General features: G+C 37.5%; 1 protein-coding gene across 2 annotated transcripts in view; it reads right to left on the bottom strand.

The window, feature by feature from the left end:
* The window catches only part of LOC122796581 (glutamate decarboxylase 1-like), a 1,347,171-nt gene that overhangs the window by 523,038 nt on the left and 811,123 nt on the right, over positions 1-13,010 (bottom strand). For both annotated transcript variants that reach the window (XM_044065171.1, XM_044065170.1), the window contains exon 4: positions 2,968-3,058. In XM_044065171.1, coding sequence (XP_043921106.1) covers positions 2,968-3,058 — 91 coding nt within the window. The remainder of the gene's footprint in view (positions 1-2,967; positions 3,059-13,010) is intronic.

The following is a 13,010-nucleotide window of genomic DNA, read 5'->3' as shown; positions in this document are numbered from 1 at the left end:
AGTGCGGTTTCTACATGTGTGGCCATGATTACCGGAGTTTGGCAATCTTTTGGTATTGAGATGGGCCCTTTAGGTGGTGAGAGGGGGGTGAAGTTGGCACTAAATTGATCTGCCAGGATATTGGCAATATCCTTGGGATCAGTATATTTAATGCCATTCTGTTGTAGCTCAGAGCAGATCTGCACATTGCCATTTAGATTCTTGACATAACTATAGAATGCCTTGTGGTTGGTTGTCTTTGGAATCATTGGCATTTTTATTTTCGTAACTAGCTTTTGAGGATTTTATGAGGGATCTCAGCTTCTTACTGAGGCTGGTAAGGGAGTTTTTTGCATCCTGGGATTTTCCTCTTTTATGCAACAGTTTCTTCCTTCTGTTGTATAGTTTTTTTATAGCTGGGGACCACCAGATTGGCTTCCTTTTTTTGGAGGAGAGCATCTTGGTTCTATTTGGGATGGCACAATTCATGCACGAGTGGATGTGTTCGTACAGTGCCTTAGCATAGGATACGGCAGTCGAACTTTCAGATCCCGTCTGCATGGGTGTCATGAAGTTTGTCACTTCTGACTTAAGTAGCATGAAGTTGGCTTTGGAGAAGTTTTATATGGAGGTTTCCTTACTGGGTGGTGGGGGTAGGATGTGGATGTCAAGGGTGATTTGCTTATGGTCAGACCTGACCAATGAGGGGGTGACCACTGGTGTGGAGAATCTATCTCCCATGTTGGTAATGACCAGGTCTAGGCTATTGGAGCTCCTGGTGGAACAATGGATTAGTTGATCCAGGGCATTGAATTTATGAATTCCACAAACCGTTGGGAAAAGGTGTTGATACCCGAGTAGTTTTCCCAGTTAATGGCAGGGTAGTTGAAATCACCCAGTATTAGGGTGTTTGGTTGTATCTTAATATTTTCAGGTATGCTTAGAAAGATGTAGTGAGAATCTTGGGGGATCTGTAGCAGGCTACAATTTGGATTGCAGTCTTACCTAGTGTTAGCTGCACCTGGAGAATTTCAGATGCATTGTGTTGGGCAACTAGCCTGGACGTGTGAATATCCTTGGTGAATATGGACACTCCTCCACCTTTAGTGTTTCGGTCTTGGTTTTGTGGCCGTAAAGTGTGGTAAGAGTTGTAGCCTGGTATTGCAGGGGTGCTTTCTGGAGCTTTGAACCAGGTCTCAGTTACTGCACAGATATCGATGTTTGCCATTTTTACGAGTGCCTCGAGAGAGTGCATTTTGAGGTTTAGACTTCTAGCATTGAGTAGCATTACCTTCAGATTTTGCATGCTTGTATCTGTTACGGTGGTGGTTTTATCCTTTGAACCTTGCCTAATAAAAAGGCACTATAGGGCTAGCAAGAGCTTTAGCCAGTAACCTGAATCCCAAGGGTGACAGGTGCAGACCATTTCTGGCAAAGCATCGTGGTTTGTCGAACATGTCTTTCCAGGCAGACAGATACTGGATCCCCTTTGAATGACACCAGAAGCTTAGCCAATTGTTGAAGTTAATCATTTTGTCCTTACACTACGGTATCATTCTGGGCAAAGGCAGGATGTTACTCAGGGCTAGGGTCATACCTGCCTGGGCCACATGATCTGAGAGCTCTTCCATGTCTCTTTTCATGTAGTTCAGGGAGGTACGTCTCAAGTCATTCACTCCAACATGAACAATGACAGAGTCGAATTTGTAATTGTTGTGGAGTGACTTGAGTGCATGCATTATGTGGTGGATTCTGGCACCAGACAGGCTGCTGACTGTAATTTTCTCCTTGTTCAGCCTGGTGTGTGGGACATCAGTGTGCCAGACTATAGAGTCACTTATGACTATTGTTCTCCTTCCCTTTAAAAATGATCAGTTTACTTATACAAATACAGGGATGTTTAAGTTTAATTTGATTCAGTATACAGGTGCAACAGTTTGTGGTTCTTAAACAACTGCAGTATCAGAAGTAACTGCTACATAAACATTAATGACATCTTTACATTAACAGCATCTGTGCCCATGCTAATTAATTGTCTTTTAAAATATTCAGATATGAATTCTTTGTGATGATACCTGACAAATATATATTCCACTAGGGAAATATGGACTTGTTTAGAACAACTCATTACCACTGCAATTACCTCACTAGCTACATGCTTATAAATATCCAGTTAATTTTACAAACTGCACTATTCTCACTCCACATATGACTATACGGGTTCCATACACTAGATCGAATTTTCACTAATTTGAAATAGTGCATGGAATGCTCACTGCAGCGAAAGTGCACTTAATCGAAAGTGCACTTATGCGAAGTTCAGTACAAAGAACGGGTGTTGTACTGAACTTCCATGCAGTACTCACGGACCTTAGGGTTAGGGCATGGGTCATAGTATGGGCTATCCCCTTACTATGACCTGTGCCCTAACCTTAAGGTCAGTGATGACTGCAGCGCAGTGAAGGACACAGCAATGTCTTCCACTATGGTGCGATAGTCATGAACCTTAGGGTTAGGGCATGGGTTAGGGTAACGGGATAGCTTTACTAACTATCCCCTTACCCTAACCCGTGCCCTAACCCTAAGGTCCATGATGATCGCACCATAGTGGAGGACATAGCTTGTTTTTTATGTCCTCCGCTGTGCTGCGGTGTTTTCGGTGAAGTGCACTTACGCAAAAGTTCACTTTCGTTAAAGTGAACTTTCGCAGAAGTGAGGTTTCCTATTACAAGTTCGAAGCAGTGAACTTTCGTTCTTGTAATAGGAATCCGACTATACCTATAATTTTTTTACAAACTGTATATTACGACTGTCCTACAGACCTCCTGCATATGTCAGATGCAACACATTTACACATATGATTGTTAAAATTTTTAACGTGTAAGATTTTTTCCATACAACAGTGGAGAAATTACCCAGCAGCCTGCTAAAACATACTATACAATCAGGATCTCAAGAAAAGATACATGTCAAAGTCTAATGACTTACATATTTGTGTTAGCTGTTGCGGTCAGCCATTCACCTGCTAATCCAACAATGTCAAGACCTGTTGTAAGCTGATTGAAGAAACGAGGGTGACCTGAAGATAGAATAACAAACAAGTATGAATTATTGAGCTATGCAAAAAAATAAATACACAGAATGCTAGAATTATTTTGTGAAAATTAACTGTTTGTAAACAAACCCTACTACTGTCTACATAAGAAACTTAGATTTAAGAACTTTATCAGTTTTGCAGTATCAGATTAAATAATTAAGGAAAACAGGTAGAGTCTTACAAACAATGAAAAATAAAAGGCAACTGTTGCAAGACAAAAGCGACGCTTGGTAGATGGTAAATCCTTTATAAGCAGAAAACTCCAAATCCAGAAAAAATACAGACAATGTTCATCCAAGATAAAGCAGTGCAAGCAAACACAGCAGTATTAAGCGCTTTCGTCTGGTAGATGACTTCCTCAGAATACAAAATACTGCAATTAGCACCTGTTTAAATACATTGCTTACCCAATCACAAATAACTGACATCATTTCCCTGTGATTGTCAAAAAAATATTTGAACTAACTAGATTTTCACAGAATGTCCAGATTTTTGTTTCACATTTTTGGTCCATTCTTCATAATATTTGTGGTTTTCTAGCAAATCAGTGAGTATTGAAGTCATTAAATAACAGCAGGCATTTTTCTTCAATGTAGAACCTATTACTCTAGCAACTTTCTAAGTTTATAAGACCAAATATTTAAAATTCTCTTTTGATTTTGGTCCTTTATTCTCCCATTATGTTTAGATTTGTCCAGATTTCCTGTGCTAAGAGGTTGAAAGGTATGACCTGTACATATTTGTATATATCAAAAGAACAAACTATAACAGCTGGTTTGTTTTTTAACAAGTTTTACCAATTTTTATCAAATGAATACATTTAGTCCTGCCCTCAAAAGTATATTATCTGCGTTAAAATATTTCAACATAAAACAATAGAAAGCACAACAGGTACCATTTTTTAAATTTTTTTTCTATTGTAGAATTAAGACAGATCCCACTCTAACAAAATACTTGACAATCTGAGTATAGTAATAATGAACACGAGTTACCTTGGAGAAAGTCTAATTGCTCTTCTCCCATTTTGGAGTTTTATTTTTCTTACTCACAGTGGTCATCAGTGCATTCCCCTCCTTGCCTTAATCCCATGTTTATCTCTCTTTACAAACAGCATGTAGAAAAAGGACTATTAAGGTAAGTGGATCTCACATCACGTGTGCAGTTGTGGTTTCATGGATATCAAATGCTTGAGATTATGATCATTGCAATGCATAACCACCAGTTGTCTTTTATGTCACAATGAGCAATATAATAAATATCTGACCTTTCCCATATTATTTTACTTACCCTCTGACATTTGTACCCAGAACATATACTTTTATGACCACTTAAAACTCTGTCATTCTAGCAGCAGTGTCATATATATATATATATATATATCTATATATATATATAGATATATATATCTATATATATATATATATATATATATATATATATATATATATATATATACACACACACACACACACACATATGCATAGAGTATATTGCAACTACAGAAAGACTGTTAACTACTTTTAATACTAATCAGAATAACTTTAGTAGCAAAAAAAGAAGGAAATAAATTATGTAAAATTCATTAGTAACCACCAAACATTTACCACTGGAAAGCAGAGTCTTTGGACAAATGGAAATACTTGAATAAACGGAAAAGAATTCTTTAATTAATGCAAAGTCAAGCACAGAAACATTTTCGTCACACAGACTTCATCAGATTAAAAGAACATTACCTTCCCCCCCTGCCTTTTAAACTTCCTGTGGTTGTCACTAACCAATCAAGTAAAATACTTCATTAAACTCAGTTAACATACATAGTTAAAAAACTTCATATAATGCTTTTTTTATTTGTATTGTAATGTATTTTAACTGTTTTATTAACATTTTGTACATGAATTTTATGATTATATTGAAAATTAAGTTGGTAAATTGCACAGGGTTGTTTATGTGAAGTTTTTTAACTTTGTATATTAACCGAGTTTAATGAAGTATTTTACTTGATTGGTTAGTGACAACTACAGGAAGTATAAAAGGCAGGGGGGAAGGTAATGTTCTTTTAATCTGATGAAGTCTAGGTGTGATGAAAACGTTTCTGTGCTTGACTGCGTTAAATACGTTTTTTCCGTTTATTCAAGTATTTCCATTTGTCCAAGGACTCTGCTTTCCAGTGGTGTATGTTTGGTGGAGAATAACTTTAGTGTCAGAATTCAAGAACTGTTAATGTTTTTGGCCAAAAGATTGACTTCAAGCTCTGAATGATGAGAAATTGTTTGCCTTGATGAATGGAAGGCAGTCTCCTATGAACTCCAGTATCAAATTACATATAAAAGAAAACCTATAAAACTTTTCAGAAATTACCTGCTTAAACAGATAATTTGCTGTCTAACTCTGATTCACAACATCTAAAATTAAAACAATTTGTGGATGAACAAAAATAAAGAACAGTGGGTCTAGTGTGGATATCAAATTACACTAAGATGAATTGCAAACTTGTTTTTATTGCAACAAAATCCATCTTTGCCAGAAAACTATAAAGATCACATGAACTGGTTTTAGATGACTGAGGTACAGATTTATGGTCATCGAGAAATGGCCTAAAGCAATAATATGCTTTTATTCTTAACTAGCTGGATTCCAAAAGAATATACCTTTACCAGGTACCTTTATAGACTGCAAAGGGCTCAGTGTCCATTATTTATCACACACCTAGCCTCATCAAAGACGTGTGTCACTTGTGGTAAAACTTCTGTCATACAGGGATACAGCACTGAGACTTAGAGTTGCTTGGTCCACCCCCCTTCCCCCATTAACTGCAGACATTTAAGATTAGATAGGGCAGTTTCTTTTCTGCTATTGAGGTCCAAAGTGAAGGAAAGGATGGCCTTTGATTCAAATTCTAAAACTTAGATATCTTAACACTATTTCCTGCAAAACTGCTGATGGTGTTCATAACAATTTGTGTACTGTGTAGGGCTGTATGGTCTTGCACAATATGCAAACGAAATACAATGGTTATTAAAACCTGTGTACATATGATCTGCAAATAAAACCTTGCTCTTGTCAACTTGCTAGCAAGCATCTTTCAGCATATCTATCTATATAAAACAGGCTGAAAAAACACTGCAGAAATCAATGATACACTTACAAAAGATTCTAAGGAATCTAACCATTTTACAACATAGGCACTGACCTTGGGGATATTACGCACCTCAAAAGGGTCTGCACACTATTGCCTGGAAGTACTAGAAGCTAACATAAATCTGAAAGATCAAGGCTGCGGGGAAAAAGTGAGATTCACTGGTGTACCTGAAAAAGGAAAGGGCAGTAGGAGAAAGATGCTAGTGCTCTGGGATGGCATTCCAGTATTTGAAATAAAAATTGAGATGGCACGCAAAGCCTTTATTCTCAATTGGACAGGCTAAATGATAAGACCAGTCTTCATCCAGTTGGAAAATATTGCCTTCAAGGGTAAGATTTTGTCTGCTCTTTGGGTTTCTGGCTGCATTATTAAAATTGATGTGTCAGATCCTCTGCAGCAAAGATTACTCAGTGAGCACTTGAATGAACAGCTCTACTTTACAGCTAGTAATGAAATAAAGTAGGCAGTCTACACTGTGACTGCAACTCTTTTCTCCTGCACAACTCACAATGATTCCTTTCAGACAGCCCCATTACCTCCTTTTCACAGTAGGACACTCTTCAAAGGATAAAACAATTTACTCTGCCCTGGGAGATATATGAGGGCAGAGTAAATTGTTTTATCCTTTGAAGAGTGTCCAAAGGATAAAACAATTTACTCTGCCCTGGGAGATATATGAGGGTAGCCATCACAGCTGTCTGATTCAACCCCAGGACAGAAAGAGAGAAGATATATAGAAAACTTGTTAGAGCTCTTTCCTAAACACAGAGCCACCTTTTTAGTTAACTACCAAGCATAAAACAAGAGCAAGAGGTTCTCCTATTCGATTCTCAGCTTGGGTTGAGAGTGCCTTCTGTGTGGAGTCTGCATGTCCTCCCAGCAGCCGAGTGGGCGTTCGAAAGACATGCGTTGAATGGGCGTGCCTTCGTTGAAGGTTGGGCATCGGGCTGGCAACTCGACACCATAAAAAACAACTGCCAATCATTAGCGGACCGGAGTTCCGATGTGGCGATCCCTAACCGGGAAAAGCCGAAAGACAAACAAACAACAAACCAAGCATAAAACAATGATTAAGATGATGACATTAGAACAGAAATTCTGCTTCAGATCTGGAGTGTGAGTATGAAAAAAAAGGAGACATTTGATAACTGGGGGACTAACTAGAGCCCTGGCAATTTACCCATATGTAGTCTAGAATTAAAGATGTTTTGAGTGTTCACTTACATATTAAATTGTACTTTGCATGACAGTACAAGACTTTGATTATTTTGGGGTATTGGCTTGCTTTAAGCTAGTATAGTGCTTTATTCTGTGATGCTGCTATAAATAAAATTATTCTAGTAAGATAAATTGTGAAATGTGGTTTCTCAATTATTGAGCAGATGGCATCCCCAGACAGACTGTGGGTGGTTCCACTGAAGCCAGTGAAACTTGTTATTTTTAGCTAGATGTTCTTAAACGGCAATGTCACCTAACATTTTTATCTTCTGATCACACTAGCAGGACTGAACTTTAACATCCCCTTTTTCACTGCCACGAGATTATTTTACTTTATGTCATATAGACTTTGCAAAGTGTGACATGATATTAAGGTTAAACCAAAACAGGTTAAGAGATACTTGAGCAAGGAAGTTTTGAGCATTGATTAAGTTTATTTTACATAGCAGGAAGGGGAATAGGCTTTACCAATCAATTATACCTAAATGTTATACCTTTGTTTATAAGCTGCGCAATATAGAATGGCTTCCTCACTAGTGTAGACACGTGACGATCAAAGGCTAGATTACTGTATGTGTGTGTTCCCAAGTCCGTTATTACTGGGTCAACTCTAAGGGGTGTGCTGTCAATATGATAGTTATCAGGGGTGGATGACTTCCCAAAGGATTCTAGTATGCATTTCTTGGCATTTAGTTTTAGTCCATTGTTCTGACACCAGTTGTTTGTCTGTGTCAGCCCTTCCAGGAGAACATTTGTGTCTGTGTGAGATTCAATGACAGATTCTAATTTGCACTCATTTGTAAATTTAGTCAGCCAGAGACCATTCACATTGGCCTTGACTTCAGAGAAGTAAATGCCAAAAGAAATGGTCCAAGGACTGATCCCTGAGGGATGCCACTTGTGACTGGCCGCTTTGTAGAGGTGGGCTCCCCAATTTTAACTTCCTGGGTCCTGTCTGCGAGAGAGTTGTCTATCCACCGGGTGATATACAGGTTTATGCCTAACCTCTTAAGTTTGTCAACAATGTCCGAGTGGGGTATTGTGTCAAATGCCTTGGCCAGGTCAGGGTAAGCAGTGTGAACAATTTTGCTCTCATCCATTGCTTTGGTGACCTTCTCAAAGAAGTCCACCAGGATGAGTAGGCATGATCAATGAAACCACACTGGGTTGGGTCCAGTGTCAGGAGGTTTACTATGTCATTATTGATCATTTCCATGATAATTCTTTCTACGGCTTTGCATATAGAACTAGTGATACTTATGGGTCTGTAGTTTCTAGGATCTGTAGATGGCCCACTTTTGTGCAGAGAAATGACTGTTGCTGTTTTCCATTCATGAGGCATGAAACTGGTTTGGAGGCTACAGTTAAACAGAAATTCCAGAGGGCCTGAGAGGTCATGTTTCATCCATATGAAGCAGAGTTCCTTCCTAACCCAATTCAAGTGTAACTTGGACAACAGCATGGGAAACAGGAATTTCATCCTTGGCTTGGCACCTACACCTCGAATGGACACAAGCAACCTGTAAATGGTTCATCTGCCAGTCCCCTGCTTGTAAATGTTTCAACTCTCAAGCCCCTGCTTACACTTACCAAGGGTACCAGAACTTGTCAGAGATTTGGGATGCATAGCTAGGCTTAAAAGGCCCTTGTGGTTGTTAGCCTAGTAAACACCTATGAACCTATATGGGTAGCAAGAAGAACTCTAAATTCATCTCTTTATCTTAACAGTTAGTGTCATGTTTGTTTCATATTCTCATAATTTTAGAGTCAAATCAGATCCTTCATTGAAATTGCTCTATAAAGAAATTACTGTAAATCATTGCACTACAGTTGTTTTATTGATTATGTTGTATGGGCAGAAACTACTGTGAGACTTCATAACCACTGCTTTATGTTTGCATAATCTACTGTAATATTTTCAATGTGTGCAATTCTTGGAAAGGTACAGTAGGAATGATTTAAGAGATCATTTTGGAATGACACTGTAGACTAGAAGTAGTAGTCAGAGAAGGGTCTAATGGTCAACAGATACTAGGATGTAGACTTGGAAGTTCACGCAAGCAAAGTCATAAGAGGTCAAACATCTCAGGAAGAAGAGGAAACAGATGGGGCTGAAGAAGAATGATAAGAGTCTCAAATCGGTATGTGTAAAGATGATATAATAAATACGGTGGCAAGTAAAATATGGAAATAAGGTACATAAGGAAAGTTGAGAGTACAATGAATAAGTTCAGGAATATCAAAAAAGGAATGTGGGTGAAAATTGGAGGTAGACAAGATAGATCAGGTTTGTTAAAATAAGAGGCTAAGAGAGCAATCACAATGGCAAGGAACAAGGCATCAGAGAAACTCTACCATCTTCTAGTAAGTGACTCAACAGATGTTTCAAGGAAGCTCTATCAGGATGCAAGGCAATGGCAAAAAGATAATGAAGATCAATGGCAGTGGTCTCCTTTCTCACTGAGTTGTTAATACAACACAGTACTAGGTTAGTCATTTGTTTTGCATTGGATGTTTGTGTGTTCAGAAGACTCACCATTATGATGTGTTTTTAGTTGAAAGGAGAAACAATTATTATTGGGATAAAACAGATATCTAGCTATCCAGTGATTCCTTCTTGGCCCAGGGATAGTGACAATGACAAAGAATGCAGGTGGGTCCTAGTTTAATCCTCAGTCAAGGGACTTATATTAGAAACTATATTTTCATAACAAGAAAATATGACACAACAGCAAACTCTCTTTACGTATCTACCTCTAGCATCTTGGCACAACTGCCTTCAAAGAAACTGGCAAACTGGAATCAAATAAAATCACGTAATTAATCAAATCTTGTTAAATACTTCCAATTAACTTTCTTATTAAGTCCATTAGGAACTATGGTTTTATTCTTTAAAGATGTAGGAATTTTGTTTGAGGGGAACAGTTATTCAGGGATAGAATGGTAATCTACTTTTTGCCCCTTGATACACCAAAATGTTGTGCATTTTTAGATTTTTTTGTTCTTTTTTTGGTTGGCACTGCTTCTTTATGTTTTTATACACCTTCTAGACCAAGGTGAAATAATCTTTACTGCCATTTCTGAGTGACAGAGATTTATAGGAGAGGTACTTGGTGACTAGTCATACATATTTTTGGAACATTCACAGCTAGAAAATTTTATAAAGGATCCACTAACATGCACATGGCTCAGTCAGAAATACCATAACTCCATCTGAACCATTCAGGGCAAAATTCCTTCTTCCTTTCTTGCATCATACTTCTGTAATACTCTACAACTTTGAATGCAACTTATTCTAGCTGATGAACTTTTTAACAAATGCCTTAGGCTGTACTTATGGCAGTAAGTTTTCATGCATCTAATCAATTTTAATATACATTTCTGTTAATATTTAAACCAGTTTACTCCATGCTTACAAATTTTGTTGCAATATCAAACAATGCCAGTGTCATCAATTGTTTTGCCTTTATTTTTTTTTCTTGTGTGATAATTTTACTGTTCTTTCTCTTTACTTGACATCTTGTTTTGTCATTGTTGTGCAACTTACTGCAACAAGCCTACGCATGGGCTTTGTAATAAATATACAGTAAAAAACAAAGCAGGAGGTAGCAGCCACGGCTATGTAGAATAACAGCTTTATTAGTAAAAGAGGTGAGCGCTTTCGTGGCACCAACCACTTCATAAGACAATCAAGGAACAGTAAAACACAGCATTTATACCAAGCTTATCATTGCTATCAACTACCCAATTAATCCTTAAAACCATATAACTAGTATAAAAAGTTTTATACCTAGTGTGAACATTTTTAAAAGCTTAAAATTAAAAACAGCTTGACAATAGAAACAGCATATCACATCATACAACTTAATGCATAAAATATAAAAGTATAAAAAAGTATAAAATGTTGAGGGGGGAGGGGGGGTACTACCTACTATTTCTTTAAATCTCTATTTAGAAGAATAGGTTTAATATTAATTTTGTCATTCAGGCCTACCTCAATGTTAGCTTGTAGCCTTATAATCCATTTTACTTCCCTAGTTTCTACTCTATTCCTAACATCTCCACCTCTATTGTCAGTACAGACCTTATCTATTACTAAAAATAAAAATGTGTGTGTCTCATCATGGTCCCTCACATGCCTGGCTAAGGCATTTGTCTCTATTCCTCTGGTGATATCACATATATGCTCCCTCATCCGGTCTCTCAGCCTTCGCATTGTCATTCCAACGTAGAAGGCAGGACAGACTGTGCAGTGAGCCAAATATATAATATTCATACTCTAACAGTTAGCTAATATTCTGAAGGTAAACTCCTTCTTTAGATCTGAATGTAGAAATCTACTTCCAGTGTAAACGAAGGTGCAGTAATTACATTTATTACAGGGGAAGTTTCCATATCTGACTGCATTGTTTCCATGGGTTTGTGGTCCACATAATAATCTTTTTATACATTTTTTATTCTTAAAAGCAAATCTCGGGGTCTCACCTACCAGCCTTTTAACATCTTCATCAGCACATAGTATATTCCAGTTTTTTTGATATACTTCCTGTAGAGATCTAAGGTTACTCGCGTAGGATATTTGTACTCTCATAGGTTTCTGACTAACAGTTCCTCCATCTATGATGGTATCCATATCTGAAAAATATGGCTTACCTGTTCCTTCCCTTGCCTCAGATAGACCTACTAATGACTGTTGTATCTCTTTTTCACTGTACCCTCTATGTATGAACCTTTCCTTCATGTTCTTGATCTCTTCCTCATACTTAGTTTGATTAGCTGTGAGTCTTGATGTTCTCAGTCCTTGGCCTCTTACAGTGTTCTTAAATATATGTCTCGGGTGCATGCTCTGTCTATGGAGATAGCTATTCCTATAACATTCTTTCCTATAGATTTCAGTTTCCAGAACACCTCTATCTTTTTGAAGTATCCTGACATCCAGATATTCTATACCATCATAGGAATGCTTCAATGAAAATTTATGGAAGCTGGTATTATTATCTATTTTGTGGAAGAATGACAGAAATGAGGCTACATCACCTCCCCATAAAATAAAGAGATCATCCACAAATCTCCTGTAGAACATCAGATGCATTCCCATCTCAGTGAGTAGGAAATCTTTCTCCCACATAGCCATAACAATATTTGCGTAACCATTTGCACATGAAGTGCTCATTTTGTCTATATAAATTTCCTTCAAACAAAAAGATATTGTTCTCTAATATCAGTTCAATCAACAGTGATAATAAATCAATAACTTGTACATCATATGTTTCGTCGTCCATTAAATACTGTTTGAAGAGCTCAACACCTTTACTATTAGGGATGACTGTGAATAGAGATTTCACATCCAACGTAATCATGAGCCATTTATCCTCCACAGCTATACTCTTACAAAATGCATACAGATATTTTAAAAACTGTTTTGTATCAATTAGTATATAAACATTCTTTTTCAACACAGTTTTAAGGTGGTGCTCCACAAAAATGGACAAAGGTTCAGTACACTAGCCCCTCCCTGATACAATGGGTCTCATGGGGGGCACTCTGTGATGTTTATGTATTTTGGGGAGTCCTTGT

The sequence above is a fragment of the Protopterus annectens genome, chromosome 3.part0 (assembly GCF_019279795.1).
Source record: "Protopterus annectens isolate FY-2018-M chromosome 3.part0, PAN1.0, whole genome shotgun sequence".
In the NCBI taxonomy this organism is placed as follows: Eukaryota; Metazoa; Chordata; order Ceratodontiformes; family Protopteridae; genus Protopterus; species Protopterus annectens.
This window is presented reverse-complemented; position numbering and strand designations above follow the sequence as displayed.